This window comes from Haemaphysalis longicornis, unplaced genomic scaffold, assembly GCF_048455015.1.
Source record: "Haemaphysalis longicornis isolate Haplotype H1 unplaced genomic scaffold, Haemaphysalis longicornis Haplotype H1 scaffold_6, whole genome shotgun sequence".
Taxonomy (NCBI): Eukaryota; Metazoa; Arthropoda; class Arachnida; order Ixodida; family Ixodidae; genus Haemaphysalis; species Haemaphysalis longicornis.
The window spans coordinates 188,862,504-188,885,733 of NW_027526407.1; the positions used below are offsets into that span (position 1 = coordinate 188,862,504).

Below are 23,230 nucleotides of genomic sequence, written 5' to 3' on the forward strand. Positions count from 1 at the left end.
GAACCCCTTACAAATCGCGAAATGCTTCGAGCTTGTGCATGATAAAGCATGCCGGAAAAAAGCATATCTTCCGCTCGTGCTGTCCAGCCTAAACAAGAAACAACAAATAAAGAAAAAGATGCGCACTGTGCCAGAAACAGGCTAGCCAAGATTCAAAGCTAAAAAAATTGAATTTCATTGAATAAATCTCCATTCAATTCATCACGAGAGCAGCGATAAAATGAGGAGGGAGAGTGTGAGGGTGGTAGCGGATGGTAGCGGAGACCGGATGATAGTATGTAGGAAAGACGAGGTACAGGACTATCGTTTTTTGTCGACATTTGCAGTGAAGCAAGAAAAAATGCGGCCAATTTTTGGTTAAAGGCGTTTTTCGGGCCAGACTAGGCTGATGGGGCGGGCAAGGGCTAGTTCATCTAACCTGCACCAAGTTGTACTTCGTCTTCATTCTAAAATCATTGAACTGTCGTACTGTTTGAAAAGTTGACCAAAACTGTTTCGCAATGCTTGCTTGGCTGCACTTGGGAAGCTCGTGGAAATGCTCCCCGCCATAAATAGGCAAATACTGTAAATGTGCCGAAAAGGAAATGCTTCCACATTGCCGCCACGAAACATTGCCGACCTTTACAGTACCCTATGTCGTGCCGAAAGTGCTGCTTAGGACATCTGGCTGTCCCAAGGAGAGCCCACAAGCAGGAGACCACTGTGCCGGTTATTGTAAGTGATGCAAGTGCGCGCCTGTGTTAAAGCTGCTATAATGCAGTTTTTCAAAATGTTATGGATCTGATAATTTTGTACACCAGATCTAACGAGCGTGCCCTGAAATTTGATTAGGTGATCTCGCCATACTTGAAATACCTTCTCTACGCACGTAGGGCAGCATAGGAACTTACTGAAAAGGGTCTCTCTCTGGACATTTTATTTTCGCATGAGCGACACAGACCAACAATATGAATAATATTGCCAAAGTGCTTTCAGCTGTAGCCATAAATAAACACACTCCATAGCAAATTTAAATCAAATAGCTACAAACCCATAACATAATATAAAGAAATATCTGCCGCTACAAAGAAATGACGTCCTGATTCCTGACACGGTGTTTGCGCTAAGTACGCTGGTGAACGGAATCCCCGAACAAGAAAAAGGAAGGAAAGCATTCCTGGGCAGTGGTTCAGGGATAGTGATCCTACTCCGGTGCTCCAAAGTGGACGTAAAGAAGTAACCAGGGTCATATAAGAGGTCTTTCACATCCGCAGGAGAGCAGATAAGCGTGTGACATGCTCTCAAGGAAACAATTAGGTGAGCGAAGCCTTTCATCTGCAGAAATATCTAGACAAGAGTGTAGCCGATCGGTATGTAAGTACGCTCTGGCGTCAAAAAAAGGTATGCAGGGTTGTTGAGAATAACAGAGCACTAGATTGGCTTGAGGCATGGCATCAGACCATAAAAAGAACGGACGACATTTATCTCCTGCGCCGTGGAGCATATGGGTATGTCGCCTGCTCTCAAACCAACAGAGATATATTCAAAATTCTTGACATTTACGGAAAAGTTGATAAGTGCGTGAGCCTGCCTTCAATCGCACTTACAAAAGGTCCGGTTTGCTGGAACGATGAAGACAACAGACGTAGTTTGAATGTCTGGACCTGTGGTGGCTTAATAACTTGTAAAGATTTTTCCTGAGCGTATTTTTGCTTGTTTCCAGTATTATTTCAAGAGAGTGGCATGGCCAGTTTTCGTGCACATCCGTTTTACGCATGTACCGTCATTTTTAAGTTGGAAGACATGTTTTTAAAGCTTTTTGTTTAAAGCGCTGACGCTACAGCAGGGCTATGAGGCGTGCCGTAGGGGACAATAAAACGTGAATTTCGAATACCTAGGGATCATTATCACTCCACGAAATCTCGACAAACGGGAGGTTTTGTTCTTCGACTCGATCTGGAAAGAGTCCCACGTGGCCAGAACTGTGCCCTCGTTGGTCTTCTCAGTCGCAGATCGCCGCCACTGCGGCGGCGTGATGGTGGCGTGAGATCTGCCATATATGTAGAACCTAGCCAAAGTCGAGTTCGGTATGTAGGTTAAATATCGCTGCAAAAGCATCACCGGACGAAGTCGGGGTGCGTGTGAAAAAAGACTAAAGTTGGTTTTCTTTCACTCATTTAATCCAAACTCCTCAAGTTTCCTGGCTAACATGATCGCCGATCGCCTTCTCAGGTAGCGTTGTTTCCCGAGACTGCTAATCCGAGATAGCTGCTAATCCGAGATAGCTGAATGGACCCTTTTTATGGTTTCAGCAATACTGTTAGTTATTTCACTACAAGCTCTTGAATATGCTGTGTACCCTGTTTACAACGTGAGTGAGCAAGTGAAGTCGTTTTATTTCTACAAGCTTTATAGGCGTTGATTATTGGGCGCCCGTCCTGTGGGGGCTTTCTTAAGTCGCGGAAGACCTGGTGTGAAAGGTTTTGGCAGGGTGTCGCTTAGCGTCAAACACTTCCAAAAATTGGAACGATAATCAATTCCATTTGTTATGCTGCTGTAAAGGTCATGCTAAGACGTTGTGCTGCTGAACTGGAGAACGAGCGTGTGATCCCGCCCACAGCAGCTGTTTTCCTGATAGAGGTGAAAAAACACTCTTCGGGGCGGGATATTCGGAGAACACTAAAGATTACCACTTTGAAAAGTTTTATTCATGGCCAACTTCTATGGCGGCTCTCAGCCCTCCGGTGGGATTTCGACGTTTAAAAGCTCGACAACGTCAATTCATTAGAGTTTACCTCAATTTATTCAGCTTTTCAACCAGCAGACGAACTCTGCATTGCTATGTCGCCTAACACAATCGATCCCCAACACTTTATGCCGGCCAGAGTGAAATAAAACGCTTCGCATAAAACAACAAAAAAAAAATAAGTTTACTCACCCATCATGAGAGCATTCAGCTGTAACTGAGTTGATTCGCTGAATTGTTGCAATTGACTTCGAGGTAGAGGGAAGTGCTTGGGAATAGGTGTACGAACGTGGGTGGACGCGCCGTAATGACCGTGCGCAGACTGGCTTACAACCGCATGAGCACTGTTTCCCCACAGATCAACTCATGGAGGTGGCTGAGATCGCATGACCTCGTTAGGAAAGTTTTCTGGTTGGGTAAACCGAAATCACGCGAGTAATACAGCCAATACGAAAACACTCCCAGTTGGTGTCGAAAGGGGAGTAGAATTGTACCCAATGAATGCAGGGCGCCTGATAAGTACTGAGAGATATGTGAAGCGCAGTCACAACAGAATGTTTTTATATGTCAGTGAAGTGACATACTGTCGCGTAGGCGTAGGTAGGATATTATCTGATGGGAAAGGGCAAACTGGGCCAGAAGAGGCGGGGGCAAGTTGTACCTCTTACCTATCGGTTTGTAATGGAGTTTGTGTGCTACTCTCGTCTTCCAAGGTTCGGTATCTGACGTCACCACTGGTGACTGAATGACCGCCGCGTCCTCCCAGATATTTATCACGTGATGGTTTCCAGTGCGTATATAATCAGCCATCGTCACAAACTGGCATATTCTTTTGTCGGCGGCTTCAGAGCTGCTCGACTGACTGGCTTGTAGTCTTCGCGCTCGTATGCCGTGTCCCCATATGGTCTGAGAAGAGGCGGCATCTTTCTGAGGAGGCGGCAGGCAGCAGCATTTCAGTACTTCAAAAAGCCGACAGTGGCCATGTCGGAGCTCCGCAAGCCCTCACCGCTGGACTTAAAGAAAGCGTCAGAGTGGCCAGCATGGATCAAGCAGTTCGAAAACTACCGCTCAACAACGGCTCTCAACAAAAAGTCGGGAGAGGTCCAGGTACGCGAGCTACTCAAAACCATGGGGCCAAAATCCTACGATGTCATTACTACATTTGGACTGACCAAAGAAGACACAACGAGTTATGAGATCGTTAAACAGTATTTTGACAGTTACTTTGACAATGGGCGAAGCGGTGTGTACGAAAGTGACTCTTGCCGAAGCCACGAACGGGGAGAGGAATCGGCGGATCAGTCTGCGACTGGCAGTGGTGCTGCAGCAGACCACAGCGCCTTTGGCAATACCAAGGAATCGGTCATCCAGGACAAATTTGTTGTGGGGCTCCCTGACAAGCAACCATGCAATCCTCTGCAAATTGACCACAAGGTGACCCCCGAAACGCCGCAGACAAACGATCGCTCCAAAGTAAAGGCCCGCAAGCAGGAGCAAAGCTTCCGAGAGGAAGGTTCACAGTCCTGGAGCTCGCCAGAAATTGGGTACCAGGGCGCCGGCGTAAATTTCATGGGCCAAAAACGCCCGCAGCACAACAGCAGACACTGCTCCAACGGCGACGGCGACGATCAACCCGACAAGGCTTGCCCACCTAAAGCTCTCAAGTGTGCCAACTGTGGGAGCAAAGTATATTTCCCCGATGGATGGCCCAAGGAAGACAAGTCAGCGCAACAAAAGGTATGCATCTAGAATTTCCATGCAAAGCCGGGAGTAGTAGTAGTAGAAATAAGTTTATTTTTTCCAAACGTTGTGGGAATTGCACCACTGAGTTGTTCACTGAGTCCTCTATACAGCGGGGCTTCCGTTGTTTTAGCAGCTCGGTGTCTTCAGGCACCTGGGCGAGGGCTTGCTTCACGAGGGGAGCTGAGCTAGAGATGGCAGCCTCGAACTCTGGTAAGGATGATATGCCATGAAGAATAGCATGATTCATTCTACGTGATGCCGGTATTACTGGGCATGACCAAATAATGTGGTAAAGTGACGCTTGTTCCTTCTCGATCTCCCTGAGTGCATCAGTATGCTGCCCATTAGCATCTAGGCGTATTCCCAAGACCTTTATGGAGTGAGCTATGGGATTGTTGCCCCTGATGACGTGGTTACGTTAAATATCGGTGGGTTTTTGTGATGTTTGTAAATGAAAAGCTCCGATTTGGGGGGGGGGGGGGGCGGGGGACACGATATTGCACGCAGGAAGCCCATTGCAGGGCTTCCTGGATTTGGCAGTCGGAGCCTTAAGCCATCCACCGGGTGATGTCGCCGGGATAGATGGAATGATGTAGGTAAGGTATGTCCGAAAGAAGGGCCGGAAGTTCCCTTATGGCGTGGTTAAACAAGAAAGGTGACAGTACCAATCCTTTGGGTGTTCCTTGGCTACCCAGCTTAATGGGGTCTGAGTGAATTTTTCCGGAATGATGGGTTGAGTATATGAGATGGGAGGAAAGATTTAATGTAGTTGTACGTGTGCTCTCCAAAGTCCTTCTTTTTTTGCCATCTCCAGTATGGCCGAGTGTCGCACAGTGTCGAAGGCTTTGAAGACAACTAAACACAGGATAACCTTAGTTGTCTGCTTTGGCGGGTATGCCGGATCCAAGATGTGATGTTGTAGTTGCAACATAAGATCCTGGGTGCATAGACGAGGGAGAAATCCTATCATGGTGTGAGGGAACAGCTGAGATCTTCAGCGTGTTCGGTGAATCGTTTCAAAACAATATGCGCTAGTAGTTTCCCTAGGCACGATGTTAGAGACATGGGTCTGCGATGATCCATGTGTGGCAGTTTCCCGGGCTTTGGAATGAGTATGGTCTTGACCGTTCACCATTTTCCCTAAATTGGGCCCTGGGTACAACATTCATTAAAAAGGGCCGTAATGCCAGTGATGGATGAGTCATCCAACTGCCGAAGAATCTTATTAGTAATGTGGCCAGGGCCAGCGGTCGATCTAGTGTTTAGCATATAAATGGCAGCATTGACCTCGGCTTCTCTCACTCGCTAACTTCAGACCGAAGCGGTGGGAGATACCTTTTTCAAGATACCTTTTTCAATCAGATACCTTTTAAACCGGCCTAGGAACTATCCGGGAAGATAACTCGCGGCTAAAACCTAGCGCCATTCATCATGTCATAATCGTCCTGCGGCGAGTGTCAATATTAGTCGCGGGAAGGCTAAGGCCCAACAATCTAGAGACTCGTGCTAACGTGGACAATTATGAAAGCATACTGACCCACATAGAGGTCCGGAGGATTTGTGTTAGCCCAAAAACGAGGGGGCTCTGAGTTAGTGCAGACCAAACAAAGGTAAATAGTGCGTTATATGTGAACCCTTTAGGTTACCAATGATCGTTCAAGCTTAAGTTTTTAAGACTTAACGGCTGGGTTAGTTCTATGAACTTCGCTCAATAACAACTCGGCGGTGTAAACTGCGTTCAGTACTCCATTTGAAACGTACCGTTGTGCCAGATTACGCTTTGCAATGATGTCTCTGGTGCAGCAGCTTCAGAAAAAAGTCCAGGAAATGCCGTAAGGGCTACAAGGTGTTGACAATGTCATGAATGATGATCTGCTCTTTTATTGCGCCTGACGCTAACGTAACCCCGAACAAAGTAATTTGCTTGTGTGGTGCTATTCTAGTGCGATTCTCAGCTCATTTTCGTAACAAGAATAAAATTCAGCCTGATCAAGCCAACGTCGCTGCCCTTAGAAATTTAAATGTCCATAAAATGGTGAGTAAATCGATTATCTGTTCACGCACGGCCAATTACATAGCCATATTTGTTTTATTTGGAGCTCTGATAGCTCCTTTTTTGCTGAAAAATTGTAAATTGGAAGGGCGGGGTGGTGACAAAAAAGGACCCCAAAATGAGTTGAAAAGGCTCTGAAATATTGATTGCGAGCTGCGCCACAATTCATGATTCTGTCGTGTTTTTTAAGGCACAGTTTGCGTTTGATAATGGGACTCACAATGGGAGAAATGCTGCTTTAGCAATTTGTATGTGCTACCCGTCACAGTTACATCGTAAATTAGCCATATATCTCTTGCACCATTGTTGGAAAGGAATTGGATATGTTCGATACTCTTATTTTTAAAGTAGGGCATGCTTGATTATACTATAGTTGCTTTATTCGAAATCTGGCTTCATTCATCAAAGTATCGCTAATAGCGAAACCAGCTTTCTTTCCCGGTGAATTTATTATGACTAGAGACCGGAACTTTAGGCAAAATGCCTATTTTTTTCTTGAGTCCGTATCAAGCCTATTTAATATATAAGCAAGAACTAAAGGAAGGGGAGCATTTTAAGCAATCATTTATTGTGCCTATAATGCCTATTTCGGCTATATAAGCATATAGGGGCTTTTTAGCCCATAAAATTGCCTGTTTTGTGTTATATTTGATTTTTTTCGAATCGGTGGTCTGCACGGACTGTTTTCGCTTCAGAGGCCCGCAACGAAGTGTTTCTCGCACCCCGTTCGAAAAAAGAAAAAAAAATTAAAAAATTCGCGAGCCGTGCCAAACAAGCCCAGAAACGCAAACCGTGCACAAGCTACCGCCACATAGACGTCGCCACATCGACCGAACCGCCAGAGGCCCGTACGCACCCAACCGCAGCCAACCTCACCGACGTCACCGTTGTCCACACGAGCTGTTTTGTTCCATGTCCTTCTGACGCGCTGTGTCCGCGGACCAACGCCGAGAACTTTTTTCCCATATGCCCCGTTCATTGCTAACTCCGTAAAAACCACGGCACCGATGAATCAATAGGATTCAACGGTGCTGTGAAGGGCTGACCAGGTCGATCTACTCTGTCAACGAATACATACCTGCAGTTAAGATCTTTCTTCGGTTTGCAGTTGTCTTCAAGCAGCACTTACCGATTGTCCCTCTTTCACCACAGCTCATTGCTACGACATAAAAACTCGGCTAAGGGCGGAAAACTACTACATATACACTCGCCGGTTCTACTAACAGCATCGCAAACGACAAAAGCATTGCAGCCGAAATTGTTTACACCACACTACACATGAACGTTACTTGGCACATTTGTGTGCTTATTTCACACTCTTAGCAAAAAGCATTTCCGCAGCTCAGAGCTTGGGTGCCACTCAGACTAAGAATGCTCAGCTGATTTCAGAGCTCCAAGACTTGCCCGCCACAATCCCCAAAGGACCGGTTCCTGATAGAGTCATTCCTGTCTGACATTCTGCCATTCTGTCTTACATAACACTCCTGGATTCCCTGTGCTAAAAGAGCTGCCGAATGTCATGAGCACCAAACGATGATATTGTCACGAAGCCAAAGACGACGCAGTTGTCTTCAAAGAAAATAATTTTATTGGAGCGAACTTGTGCTCCCCTAACAACTCAAAGAATACACAGGCGGCGAAACAGCAGACAAGAAAGCGACGGGCGTAGTTGAGCGTCGATAGCCGAATGCAGCGGCATCTGCTCAGCCAGAATTTATCCCTCGGCGCGAGGGTTTCTGGAATAGTCGAAATGTATCCAGAACACTGTAGATCAACAAAGATTATTCTAGGCTGCTCGCGTTAGTTCGGAACGCTCTCCCTATCAGAAGAGATAACACATGCGGCACAGAAAGAAAGAAGGGAACACGCGCCTCTCTTGGCACACACAACACCGATAACACAGACAGGCGTAGCCGGGCGGCGAAGCAAAACACAAATAAAAAAATCAATGCATGGTTCGCGGCAATATTTCAAATATTTCAGATGGAATGAGGTCATGAAGCGTCCCTAAGAACAAGCGCGCTATTCCAACTTCAGTGATCGTTAAATGTTGTTTTTTCGCACACAATTATCCAACAAAATGAGGTACTTCAAGCCGCAAATAATTGCCATGGGTGCGGCTTGTTATTGCTTTTGAAATTTTTCTTTTTTAAATGCGGAACATTTCTTAGGCTCGCGATGTCACTCGTCGATGTTGTCAGCGCCGTCCACACGCTCACTGCGCATGCGCGTCGCGTCGAGGCGCAGGTGCCCGTCTCTCCCCCGTACCCACCTCGCTCTCAACAACAGGTGCGGCGGTGCGGGAGGAGCGCGTGTACCCCGTGCGCTCCGTCGCTCTCAACAACAGCTGCGGCGGTGCGGGGGGAGCGCGTCTGCGCGCGCATGCGTCGTAGCTACCCGTGCGCTGCGTCGCGCTCAACAGTAACGACGGCAGGGCGTGTTCACGTGATAACGGCGTGGTGGGTGCGTGGAAAGTTCGCGCGCTTGTGTACAGAAGTGTGCGCATGCGCGTCTCTTCCCTGTACTCCTCTCCCTCGAACGCGGGCGGTGTGTATATAAGCGGCGGAGCGCGTGTTCGGAATTCAGTCAAGAGCGTCTTTGCTTGGCTTTCGCTTGACTTGACGCTTTGCTTGACGGCACCAAGCAATGACGACAGACTTTAACTTTACACTCCTTGCCTTCGCTTCTCCTTCATCAAATAAATAAGAATAATAAAGACGAAATAAAAATTAAGCATTCCCAAACCATACCCAATTACGTAACATTCACGCGATACCCCCACCACTCTGCGACGCATTTACTCGAGTTCCCCCCGTGGGAAGATGCCGGCGGGGTTTTTTTTTGTCGAATCACCCTGCATTTCACGTATATCTGTTTATTTATTTATTTACAATACCCCTCAAGGCCCTCGAATGAGGGTATTGCATAGGGGGGGGGGGCTTCGATAAACAACCAGAATACACGTATGTATATTCAAGTGCAGCATACACAAAGGAAAGAGATAAAAAGGTCAACAACAACCAGAAGTTTTCTTGCGTGTGCGTGTGCGTTGGCACGTAACAATGCAATGCAATTCATCACTGCATGTGAAAGTGAAAGAACAAAAAATAGTAATAAAATAAAAAAAATAACATAACGAATATAAAAGCGTGAAGAGCAAGCAAGAACTTACTACGCATCAAAAGTATCAAAAATACACAGCGAACAAAGAAAAGAAAACACTTATCAGCACGTCACTGTAGAGCAAATTAAATCCTTAAACTTGCCTACATCAGTTTCTATGGCTATGTGTGAGGGTAAATCGTTCCAATCAATGATAGTGCGTGGTATGAAGGATTGTGCGTATGTGGATGACCGACACAAAATGTGTTTCACTTTGTTAGGGTGATCACGACGAGGAAAAATTAGCGGAGGGGACTGAAAAAAATCATCACGGAGCGCGCAGTGGTGGAAAATTTTATGGAACAGTGAAAAGCGTGCGTGTTTGCGACGAAGGCTCAATGATTGCAAATCGGCTCGTTTCTTCAATGCTGTAACACTGGTGAATGTAGAATAATCTGAAAATATAAAACGGGCAGCACGGTTCTGCAGGGATTCCACATTAGTAGCTAAGTATGCCTGATGGGGATCCCAAATGGCCGCCGCGTATTCAATTTTGGGGCGAATGATTGTGATGTATGTCTGCTTTCGTACGAGTGGAGGAGCTTGCTTGAGGGTTCGTTTAAGTAGTCCAAGGGTGCGGTTAGCAGCAGCCAGGGTTAAATTAATATGGTGATGCCATGTAAGGTCAGACTGGAAATGAAGGCCAAGATATTTGTAGGAAGTGGTAAATTCAATCGTGGTATTATTAATGAAGTAAGTGTTTTCAGTTCGAGACTTACGGCCGCTAAATGTCATTAACTTTGTTTTAGAAGTATTAAGCGTCATAAGCCATTTAGAGCACCATACGTTAATTGCATCAAGGTCAGATTGTAAGCATTGGCGATCTTTATCAGAGGAAATTGTGGGGTAAATTACAACATCATCGGCAAAAAGACGAACCCGGGACGTTAAGCAAGAAGGAAGATCATTAATATAGATTAAGAAAAGCAGAGGACCAAGTACGCTTCCCTGGGGGACACCGGAAGTAACATTGGCAAAAGAAGAACTGTAGTTGTTAGCGGAAGTAAACTGCATTCTGGAAGAAAGAAAATCTTTAACCCACGCGAGCACGTTAGGGTGAATGTTGAGGCATGTAAGTTTGAGAAGTAGTCTGTGGTGTGGAACGCGATCAAATGCTTTAGAAAAATCAAGGAAAACTGCATCAATTTGTAAGCCAGCGTCGACGGATGAATGTAGGTCATGAACAAATCCGGCAAGTTGGGTTTCACAAGAGTAGCCCTTGCGGAAACCGTGCTGATACTGATATATAATGCTATGGCTTTCTAAGTATTTAGCAGTTTGAGAGTGAATGATGTGCTCCATAACCTTGCATATGGTATTTGTTAGTGAGACAGGTCTGTAGTTGCATGGTGAAGAACGATCGCCTGACTTAAAAAAAGGTGCTACCTTGGCTATTCGCCAGTCGTTGGGGATAGTGCCTGTCGCAAGGGACTGTGAAAAAAGGGCAGTTAGAATACTACAGATGCCTTGGGATGCATTTTTCAGTATAGTGTTATTAATACCAGTATGACCAGATGCAGAAGAACGTTTAAGCTTACTTAAAATAGAAAATATGCCCGCCTCAGTTACAACAATTTCTGGCATGTCAACGTCTAATATACTATCGCTCATAGGTACGGTGGTAACATCCTCGCAGGTAAAGACAGCCGCGAACGTCTCATTTAGAAGTTCTGCGCATTGTGATTCAGGAAGTGAAGTGTTGTTGCTATCGGAAAGAGTGATATCAGGATACTGTTTTGGATTCACAACGCGCCAGAATCTTCGAGGGTTATTTGTAAGCATAGATGTCAGGTCATGGCAAAAGAAATGACGGCGGGTGGTTCTACGTAATGTCTGGTATTCTTCATCACAGGCTTTGTAACGTAGCCAAGAAATTGAAGTAACGTTTTTATCGGCCCGTCTGTAGATTCGTTTTTTTTTCTTGTTGTTTAAACGCCGAAGCTGCTGCGTGAACCAGGGAGCGGTACGTTGGCTTTTGATTGTAATGACAGGTATATACTTTTCTATTAGTTGTTTGAGAAAGTTTTTGAACAGAAGCCAATTTTCTTCTATCGTACATGATAAGTGACTGTCAATAAAATGCTTTGAGAAACTTAGTAATTCTGAATTCATACTAGCGAAGTTGGCTCTGTTATAGCATCTGATTGTTTTGTTGGCGGTTTGTCGTGTGTTAAACGGGCGTGTGAGGCTGCCGGTGATAATGACGTGGTCAGAAAGGCCATCTAAGTGGGTGATATCGGAGCAAAGGTCAGGATCGTTTGTAAGGATCAGGTCGAGAATATTTGCCGAGGTTGCCGAGCGCCGCGTTGGTTGGTCTATAATTTGTGTTAGCGAATGGTCTAGACAAGCATTGAGAAATTCGTTCACTTCGGCATCATTGCATGCAACTCTTGGGTGATATAGCAACTCTTGGATGACTTATTTTCACGAATAAAATAAAATACTTTACCACTCTACAATACTTGTCCGCAGTTCTTACTGCAAGTCAGAAATTTGTAGCACAATATGCTGCTCAAGTAAATACGAACGGGGCCTATATGTGCTTAAACGACAATATTTGGTGCCTATAAATGCCCAAATGACACTTTTCAGTGCCTATTATAGGCACCTAAAACCGTAATTTTTCGTGCCTAAAGTTCCGGTCTCTAATTTATGACAATGGTTCACAACACACGCAAGTAACAATAATCGGGAGTTCTGTAGGCATTGTAACCATAACGTTCTTAATAGACAGCGTTTTCTGCTTTCTCCAAAACTAAGGAAACAGAAATTGGGTGGAAAGTGCAGATAATATAGCACACTCAATGTAGCGTAAGTCTCACTGAGATGCACTGGTCGCAATTAAGCTTAAAACGCATAGAGAAAATAAAGAACAAAGACCTTCATATTTGGATTTTATGTTGACTTTAACTGACTTCCTTGCGTCCTTTATCGAAAAAAGCGATACTCGTGTACTAGCGTAATCTGCAACCCCAGAACTGTTAGCGTACTCTGAAATCTTGCACGTGACCCCATTTGTGACTAAGACAACGGAGAGCACCAGCTTAGCCGTCTCGCACGTAACGGCAAAGTGCAGTGTTGCAAAGAAATACAAATGAAAGAAAAGGAGGGGCAGCAGAATGTTAAAGACCACTGAAGGTCTCTTCAGATAATTTCTCGTGGCACATCAGCCTGCACAGGCTTTGAAGGCGTATGCCGGGCCTGCTGTTTTGACGGGTATCCTTCATATACGCGCCTTTGCGTAGACACAAAATTCCGGCTACTTCACTGTGCTTAATTCATCCCTAGTCCATCGTAATCCAACTTAATCAAGATTAAGCCGTTTTGATCTACCTTAATTTCTACATGCTTGGAAGGATGTGGGTTTGTGTCCAGAGGCATACTCGAAAGGTCATGAGTTCGAGTCTAGGTATATCCTTGGAAGGCCCTGAGTTGGCGTTCTGACACGGCGCGTATTCTTCGATTGGCATTACGTATAATCACATATAGTGAATTCTCATTATCTGCATTCATGTTTAATGAATTTCCATTGTATTTCGACGATTGTTCATTAGGTGACATTGTTTCTAAGCACGCGCTAACAATTGTCTTTGTAGTAGGATACATATTCAGGCATTTTCATTGCTCGCATCAACCACGCATCAATAATTGTCTTAGCTTCTCATCGGAAGTAATGACTTGCCATTGTAATCGCCATTAAACAGCAGCACACACGCATTCGTTGCGTGCGTTCTTCTCGCCGCACAATTTACCTGGCTGTGGAACCATGCAATGTGACGCCTACAATAGCATTTTTAAGCGTTTTAAGAGACATATAGGGCTTTGGCCTTTAAAATTTGGTTCTAAATCAGATCGAACCTCTAACAGCCCAACTGCCTGTTTCCCCCAAAAAATATTTGCAAAAGTCACCCGACCTCGGAAATTATTTGCAGGAACCTGAAACGGCGGCTTCTACAACAATAGAAGGGGAAGATGGTCTGGCCTCCCAGATTGAAGATGCTCTTCCGGACATCACAGAAACCTCCCTGAAATTGCTCATGCAGTCCTTTGCCGACCTGGGTGTGAAGTCCCGAGAAGATGCCTTAAGGTTGGCAGAGCCACACGTCCTGGTCGATATACTTGGCCTAGACCAGGCAAAGAAGCTGGTTGCCCATTTGAATAAGCACTGTAAGTTAATCAAACACAGCGCTTTATTTTGATGCGTGAGCAGAGCATCGTGCATGGGTACACGTAAGGGGTTTCGGTATGACTCCTCAGCCCTCGAGGACCTTTTCTTCATTGCGTTCCTCTACGTTTATTTTCAGCGCCGATTCACCGGGAGGGCGCATAAACACTAGTGCTTCTGATATCGCCACTACCCCTGTTACAGGCGCAAACTAAGAACAGCCGCGTTGCCTTGACATGTCAAAAAATTGGCGCATGTTTCACTAGTGGTGCAAGGCTGGAGAAAGCATAGCCGCCGATACCTACCTTTGTCCGAGGCACGGCTATTGCACCTCACATAAATTTCCGAACTTGCCGCTGAAATGCTCCGTGACAGGCTTGCCGGGATCATTTTTTTTTTTTTTGAGCCTTTCACATCTCTCCCAAAGTGGGCTGCGGTGGAATCCGGGACAACCAGCTTCGCGAACTCGGCTACTGTACCGCAAGCAGTTCTGCGCTCCCAATTTAACGCGCGGACGCGCGTGAACTGTTTTCTTGGTTTCTGTTTTCGAGCTCCTTACGTGGCCAAGGCCACGTGCCCGCTTGGTCGACGCCGCGTCAACGGACCAATACAAGCTTACACACCTCTGCAGTTAACAGCGGCTCAGTTGCGGCAATGAGGCCTCTGTAAGCCAGCGAGTTAGAGAACGAGAGAACGAACGAACGAACAAAGAAACAAACGAACAATCGAACCAAAGAACGAGAGAAGGAACGCGCGAGAGAACGCTCACGTGAAGTCCAAAGCCAAGGCTAAGCATGACCCAAATGATATGATGCTGTGTTCCTGGAATTCCATGACAGCTCATTCATATAGACGCCAGTTTTAGAACTAGAACCCCATTGCACCTCCCCAAAGGAACGTGTTTCAAAAACGATAGTCTTTCTTGGGCTACTTAAACCCCGAAATTTTGGTCTGTCTGTCTGTCTGTCTGTCTGTCTGTCTGTCTGTCTGTCTGTCTGTCTGTCTGTCTGTCTGTCTGTCTGTCTGTGACACGATTTAGCCACCCGGCCAAAGTAAATCAAGGCCTGCGCAATAGTCTTATATAGTCACACCTAAATCTACCCGTCTACGTGAGGTGTAATGTTCATACTTGTCAACATTGTTAAAGAAGGACAAGACATTACGCAAATATAAGACAACGAATTAATACAGAAACGATATTTGGAGCGTTTCTTTCTAAAGACCATACATGCTTGATTTTTGCGAAATAAATACTTCATCAACTGCACAAAAAAAAATGCACTCCGCCGTCGCCTGCTGTAGCCCGCGCCACTATAGCTTCTGGCGCCATTTTAAGAAATCAACCGGCGACACTTTTGAAAGGTTCCACTAGATAGGTTCCACGTTCTGCTTGAAACGCACGTGGATTAGGGCAACGCGGTTCTATAAACGTTGAGGTAGGGCGCCTCGATTCACGCGCGTCTTCGCCGTACGGCGGCGTTGGCATCGAGACACCCGGCCTGGAGCAGTGGAACGCGGTAAACATAAAATGATTTAAGCAAACCTTTGGTGTCTTTACCTTGGGAGCAGCGTGACGCAAGCGGAACAACATGAGAGGTGAGCGGGAAAGCGAAGGGAGGCATTTACTTGGCAAAAGTCGATAAAGACTATGGTCGTTTGTCGAGATTTGCAACTAAGGAGCAGATACGTAGCAAATTTTTAACACTGAACTGTTTCATGCCGGGGTCCACCAAGATCTCACTTACGTCAAATCCGTCACGGAAATGACATCGCCAGAAAACTGCGATTCACGGGGCTGCACGGGGATTCGAGCCATGAACTCTTTCGCCGCGATGGGAGGCACGAAAGGCGCTTCCAACAGCGCTATGAACAGGCGCGTAAATAGGACGACGAACAGTGCTGGCCCACCACTGAGGTCGCTTTTAAAGCGACTCCAAGGTTATTTACACCTAGTAAGCCTACGTGTAACTTAAGAATTAGTGTCGTATAATTTGTTTTTTAACACACAATTAGGCGAGGTCATACGGGTTTAAACTTTTCTGCTTTGACCTAACAGCTTTGAATGACAGTGTGTCATCTGTTCAAAAGCAGTATGCTACGATATGTTTGCAATCGAATTGCGTGATAACACCAGTTTATTACGCACTGTGCTTGTCCCGTAAAAAAACAGTAATGTCTCCAACGTTGACCTCTCCGTGTTTTATTGGTAGATTTCGTACTCAGCCGGTATTTTCTTGAGCCGAAAGTAATTTTTCCCGACTGCCGTAGATCCCCGACCATGCAATTGCTTCTAGTGGCGCAGAAATATACCTTGAGACATTCAACACATTTATTCGTTACAATAGTGTTAGTGTGCATTATGTGTCAGAAAACACTGAAAACATAATAATATCGATCATCATCTGCCTATTAAGTTCCACTGCAGGACGAAGGCCTGTGCCACTGACCTCCAACCGCTACTGTACTGCACAGCTCGAGTCAAATCTCTGCCGAAGAATTTCTTTATTTCATCCCTGCATCTGGTTAATTTCCTTCTCTCCCTTCTAGGCCCATCTCTTGGTATCCCCTTCGTTACCATAATTTCCCACCGGTTGTCGCTTGGTCTTATTACGTGGCCCCTCCCAAGTACAATATTTTTATTTATTTTAACTATAACATCATCTATTTTTTTTGTTCCCTGATCCAGAAAGCTCCGTATGTCAACAGCGGAAGAGTGGAGTGGTTGTATATCTTTATTTTGAGTGATAGAGGAAGCTTATTTGTCATTATCTGGGACTGGTTGCTGAATGATCTCCAACTCATAGCTTTTATGCGCAGGGTTTCGTCCTGTGGTTGGCGTCAGCCCTAAGGATCTGTCTGAGGTGCTTATATTCTTTTACGTCTTCTAGAGTTTCGTTTCACTAGCTGAGGAAGACCCTTCCGCCATTCTTAGTCCTTAATACTTGAAATTTATTGATATTCATTTTAGCTCCACGTCCGTGCTCTCTGATTTAAGTTCCTCAAGCATTGTTTGCAGGTGTTCTGCAGTCTCACTCACCATGACTATGCCGCCCGCAAGCCTGAAATAATTCAAGTATTGCCCTTGTATCCTTAACCCTGTGTTTTCCCAATCAATATTTCGGAACACCCCTCCAGACATGCTGTGAATAGTTTTGGCGAGATGGTATCTCCCTATATAAATCCCTTTCGGATCAAAAACTTATCGCTTTGCTTGTAAAGCAATATCCTGTCGTGCGTTCCTTATACAGGGAGATCAAAGTTAAGTCGACAGGTTTTTTGAGAAATAGACGCTTATATTTACGCGAAGACCACCTCTATAGTAAGGTTATGCGGCAATAGGGACACATAATTGGGAGGTAATTATAGATGTAAGTGAATTAATTAACTAAAATTGTATAATTACGTTTTAGTGGCTGCAGTAACCAGGCATGTTTGTATTGGAAAGTTAGACGCAATAGTGTTTCTACGCAGTTTCAATTGGAAGAATTCTTCTAGTGCATCCGTAGTCCGAGATATCAAACGGCGAAGTTTAATTGCCGTTCGCATGATTACGCATGCTGGAAGTCAAGACCGGCGCATAGCTCCTCCCTTTTCTTCTGTGTTTCGATAGCGGTTCCGAGTACTGCACATTGTGATAACGCCTGCCAAGAATGAATGGGTGCCAGTTATCACTTTTTCCTGTGCCTCCACCCCTTTGTCGAACTAAACACCGTACACAGCAGGCACGCCACAGAAGAGACGAACCTTGCGCCGGTGCAGGCTGTCTTGCATGCCTAATCACGCGAACGGCAATTAAACTCTGCCGCTTTATATCTCGGACTACGGATGCACTAGAAGAATTCTGCCCATTGAAACTGCGTGCAAATATGATTGCGTCCAACTTTCCAATACAAACATGTCTGGTTACTGTAACCACTAAAAAGTTAATTAATCAATCTTAGTTAATTAAGCCTCCGAAATCAATAATTACTTCCTATTTATGTGTCCCCCTGGGCACATAACCTCACTGTAGAAGTCGTCTTCGCGTAAGTCTAAGCGCCTATTTTTAAAAAAACCTGTCGACTTAAATTTGATCACCCTGTATATGTCTTCTAGAACTCGTATGCAAGCTTCCTTTGTGCTGTGCCCAGGTCTTTTAAGGCTTCTAGCACGGCTGCGGTAAGCACTGAATCAAATGCTTTCTCGTGGTCTATAATTGTCATGTGGGTGTGTTTAGTGTACTCTTCGGACTTTTATATCACTTGATTGACGACATGGATGTGCTCAATCGTTGAGTGCGTCTTCCTATACACAGCCTCCTCTCTGGGTTGGTGGAAATCCACACAGTCACCAATGCAGGCGAATATACCTTTGGTAAACAGCTTGGAAACAACTGATAGTAGGCTGATAGGTCTGTAATTCTTGAGGTATTTGGTATCTTCCTTCTTATGAATCAGAATAATGTTAGTGTTTTTTCCGGGCTATGGGCACTTTTTGAGTCTTTGAGCATTCCGAAAATTGTGCAGCAAGCTTTTGCAGTATAATAGCTCCTCCTTCCTTTAAAAGATCCACGGTTATGCAGTCATTACCTGCAACTTTTCATGGTCTCGTATATTTGAGAGCCTGTCCTACTTCATGTTTAGTTACCAGTGGGACATCGGTAGTTCAGCTTGTACACTCAGTAGTTTCCCCTATGTCCCTGGTCTGACGTCGCTGGCACACATGCTGGTGTATAATCGCGTTGCAACCTTCAATATCTCGTCCAGACTGTGCGCTATGTCACCCTGCTCGTCTCTGAGTGCGTATATCCTGTCTTTGCCCATGGTTCGCTTCCTCTTAGTTGCTTTGAAGTTAAACTTTTTGCAGCATTTCCCGAATCACTGCCATGTTTCGTCAGTTTAAGCTGCAGTTTCGATAGAATCAGTTTCCGCAGCTGGGCTAATTCGATTTGGTCCGCCGTACATGACACTTTGATGTTCCTACGTTTGTTACTTAGTTCCTTCGTTTTCTTAGTAAGTTTTTTTAGTTTTCTCCCTACATCTTGTTTCACCCACATCTGCCGCATATTCTTCGCCAGCCGTGGTTAGGTTGTCATTTAACCTGTCCACACTAACCTCAAATAACCTCGTTCTGCTCGTTTAGAACCCCGAATTGGTTTCGAAGTGTTATTTTACACTCCTGCGATTTGGCTCTGACTGACTCCACTCTGGGTTTCTTAATTTTACGAGTTTCCTTGTTTTGGTTTGGAATCTCAGACACCTTGCGCACTCATCCTATGATCGCTGCTGCGAATGTTATCTAGCACCTCGAAGTGTTGCACGATGCCTGGGTTTAAACTTCAAATGAACTGCTTTCGTTTCTTATTGCACATTCGTGACTTTTTCATGTCCACTTCCTATTGTTTTGTTTGTACAAGAAAGTGTTCATCAACCTGAGGTTATGTGTCTGCAAATCACACAGTGTATCTCCCCGACTGTTGCGATTGTCTATTTTAAATTTTGCCACTGACGTCTCCCCGATTCACTTCGTACGTACCTTAGAGTTAGCCTTTTATGATATTCGTGTACTGTGTTGTTGCCTTCTTCATTGTTTATTCCGCGTCTTCGCAGGAACTATCTGCGGCTAAGTCATTATAGCTAGTTGTTGGTGCGTAGGCATGTACTATCTTTAACCTGTATCACTTGTTTAGCTTGATCACCATAGCCACGACTCTCTCGGTAATGTTTAACAACTCCTCCGCGTTTCCAGGTATTTCTCTGTTGATTAAAAATCTCACGCCATGTTTTTTCTTCTGTTGTGGTCCTCAGAAGCGCAGGATATTCCCGCTACTCAACTACATAAAACCTTTTCCTGTCATTCTAACTTCGCTTAACCGTATGATATCCCACTGTTGTCCCAGGATTTTTCTAGTGCTGAAGCTAAGCTTCCGTAGCTGTACAGGGTTGGTGCGTTGAACGTTGGCAGGATCAAGCTCTAAAGGTGGCCTGTCCGGACCCAGAGATTCTTTGCATGCTCTGCTGTATTACTGGCCTGACCGCCTCCGTGGACAGGTGCTCTAGAGCTGCTGGGAATTAAGGGCCGAGCGTTGAGTTGGTCAATCATGGAAGGTCACGGCCAACTACTACACCAGAACAGCCAGATCATTGTCTGGTGAACGAGCGCTGTCTATGTCCCTAGTACCTTCCTAGCGTTACTGAACCTCTCTAGTGTAGCCTCTTAGGTATCCAGGAATATGGTTGCGTCCGGAACCGGCAGCACTCCATACTTGCATGGGTCGGGATCTGAGAGCCAGACGAAAACGAGAGAGGTATCCCGCCACGGAATTGCCGCGCACGCCTCCACTTATACCGGACAAGCGCTTGTCGGTTTAGATTTAATACGCGTGGTTCTGAAGGAATAAGCTGAAATCCTGGCTCATTTATGAGAGATGCACTCACATTAGGCCGTTGGAAATTAGCTACTGCGATGTTCAAGTGCATAGCTACGAAACATTGGCTAGTTTGAAGGTACGTTTGCCAAAAAGGCCGCTAAAGCAGTATTAGCGTCCTTACTTGATCTTTAAATACTACTGTAGGCGGTAAAACTATGTATCGGCCTCTTCGCCAACCACGGTGGCCTTTTGGCAGAGCTGTGCGAAAGTTAGGCTACCATGTGCTCTCTAAAGTCTGAAAGCCTTGGCATCGCAACAGGGGCGCAAAAAACTCTACTTTGTCAGGTTCGGGACAATAATAAGAAGAGAACGACAAACTTTCGACGAGACTAAGTTCTATTGCTCCCAACCACCCAAAATGAACACAACAGAAACAGATACAGTGATGAGAGAATAACAAAAGATGAGCGTGGTTAACTATTGGCAAAGCGTTACAGTCCAAACAAAAGTAGAGAAAGTACGTGGTTTGTCACCGAAAATGGTCCACCGCACCTCACTTCCCGGTAGCACAGTCAGGGCGTGACATCTCGTGGCTGGAGGTAGGGCAACGCGCTCCAAGCTCCCGTCGCTGAGGAGACGACGCAGCTCTCTTGGAACGTCGCTGCCTTATGCCGATGTCCGACGAGACAACTTGCTTGCGGGAGAGGGCGTCAGGAGTTCCGTTGGGAAGGACCTCTTGGACGTGGCCCGGGTCAGGGCACCCGGCCGCCAGCGCTCCGGTCTCTCTTCACTCTCGGTGTTCTTCTCCCGCTGATTCTTCTGCTGTCGCTGGCCGCGTCCCATTGGCTGGTCACCGGCGCAAGCTCGTGCCGGGGTCGCGAGCCTTCGGCGCCGTAGCCGGTTTCGATGACCTTCGCGCCGCGTGCCTTGCGTCTTATTTGTTCTCGTCTTCTTTCACTGATGACAACTTCCATATGAAATCCGATTACACAAGTAAGTAGCCCTTGCTCGGCCCGCCACAGCAAGTGGCTTCACTTTTCCGTGTTCCCAGGAGTAGTCGAGTTCTTCACATTTTAGCGCTATTGCCTGTGTCACCCTGGGTTTCCTCCGAACACCTAGCTCGGTATTGGCACGGTGGTTTCGATGTAGCGCTGTACTTATTTAGAGTGTTTCCACTTAGTAGCTCGGTTTCCGATGCTGTGGAAGTTCCTGCTTAGCTTTTCCACCAATATGTTGACCCTGCCTGGCCAATAGTTTTCTCTTTTTCCGAATTTCGTCCGGCCGGCTGGGCCGGTTAGGCCTGCGGTGACTGCGATGTGTTTACGTAGCGTTTCGGCAAGCGCTGTAGTTCGGCCTTTCGTTTTGCTATAAGTGATTGTCTTATGCAGGGCAAGGGTTTCTTAATCCATTTCAACTATTTGCAGGGTGTAATCTATTTAAGGGGTTAAGCTATTCAATCTATTTACTGGAGTAGGGCATCTGACCTCATAAGCAAAGCTCTACTTGCCAGTTTTTTTTTGTTTCCGTTCGACTCAAGAGGAAGGAAATTAAAAAAAAAGAGCCCTAGAGACCGACCTGCGACATCGGTATTCTTCAGGGAAGATAATCTTCATAGCGACCTCTTCTCCTGGACTGCGAGGGAATACCGTATTGTGGAAAGGTGAAAGGGGGAGATGATATGTAAACAAGAAAGCCCAAAAAAAGTGGAAAGCGCTATATGTACGTTGGCCTTTAGCGAGTGTTCCTTCTGGATAATTATTTGTAACAAAGGAAGTAAGTGTAGTAAGTAGAAGTCGCCATAACGTCAAAGTAACTAAGTTACAGTTACAAGTTACTGAAAAAGTAACAAGTTACCAGTAACGCCTTACTCGTAACTGGTTACTGCTAGAGGCTAACCCTTTAGGCTAGCGTGAGGTAATCCTGCCCTGGTCATCGCCAGTCCTGTTTAGCTATGGGGCAGAAGTACCTGAACAATATGGAAGAGTGCTGGGTATGAGAAGACATCTTTGGTGGAGAGATAAGAACCAAAAACAGTAGGAGAAATAAAATATCATGCCAATGGCTCGTTGAAACATAAATAAAGGAACGGAACCTCCAGCCGAACAGCTAAGCAAACCCGAAAAAAAAATTATTTTTTTTTTAATACAGCGTGTGCTGTGTCGTTGCTTCGAATACTCGTCGGAGAGGAGCGTGCTTGCCACCTCGCTCAGGCGATTGGAGGAAATCGGCAATTTACAATAGAAACTATTCTAAGTCATCGGTCTTCACCATCGAACTCACAAAAGGCGACGAAAGCCCTTTTACGTTTCCTGAGTGTAACGAACTTGCGTGAAAGACTATAGTGCCCGAAACGGAACTAGAGTGCGCGCTTTCCCACTTATATCTCTTCCTCTTCTCCCGCCCTTTTATTCCCTGAGCCCCATTCCTCCAGTGCAGGGTAGCAAACCGGGCTCTACACCTGGATAACCTCCCGGCCTTGCCGTTCTTTCTTCTTCCTTCCTTCCTTTTTTAGGGGCGAAGCTCCTTAGGGCGTGGGTCTGTCCATCGTCGACGTATGTATGTAGCCACCTCTAGTTTAGTTCTTGGATTGTTTACTAGATGGCGTGGCTACCTCTAGTTTAGTTCTTGGATTGTTTACTAGATGGCGGTACTTGTATATGATGAAAAGATGCGCTTGGATTGTTTACTAGATGGCGTGGCTACCTCTAGTTTAGTTCTTGGATTGTTTACTAGATGGCGTGGCTACCTCTAGTTTAGTTCTTGGATTGTTTACTAGATGGCGGTACTTGTATATGATGAAAAGATGCGCTTGGATTGTTTACTAGATGGCGTGGCTACCTCTAGTTTAGTTCTTGGATTGTTTACTAGATGGCGTGGCTACCTCTAGTTTAGTTCTTGGATTGTTTACTAGATGGCGTGGCTACCTCTAGTTTAGTTCTTGGATTGTTTACTAGATGGCGGTACTTGTATATGATGAAAAGATGCGCTTGGATTGTTTACTAGATGGCGTGGCTACCTCTAGTTTAGTTCTTG

At 45.6% G+C, this 23,230-nt stretch overlaps 2 protein-coding genes across 2 annotated transcripts in view; one reads left to right on the forward strand and one right to left on the reverse strand.

Annotated features, from left to right (window-relative positions):
- The window catches only part of LOC144142123 (uncharacterized), a 44,726-nt gene extending 41,645 nt beyond the window's left edge, over window positions 1-3,081 (reverse strand). Inside the window, exon 1 of the mRNA XM_077673527.1 lies at window positions 2,918-3,081. Coding sequence (XP_077529653.1) covers window positions 2,918-2,924 — 7 coding nt within the window. The 5' untranslated portion in view covers window positions 2,925-3,081. The remainder of the gene's footprint in view (window positions 1-2,917) is intronic.
- A 477-nt stretch (window positions 3,082-3,558) lies between these two features.
- LOC144142124 (uncharacterized) overlaps window positions 3,559-23,230 on the forward strand; it is a 34,900-nt gene continuing 15,228 nt past the window's right edge. The window contains exons 1-2 of the mRNA XM_077673528.1: window positions 3,559-4,462; window positions 13,616-13,850. Coding sequence (XP_077529654.1) covers window positions 3,707-4,462; window positions 13,616-13,850 — 991 coding nt within the window. The 5' untranslated portion in view covers window positions 3,559-3,706. The remainder of the gene's footprint in view (window positions 4,463-13,615; window positions 13,851-23,230) is intronic.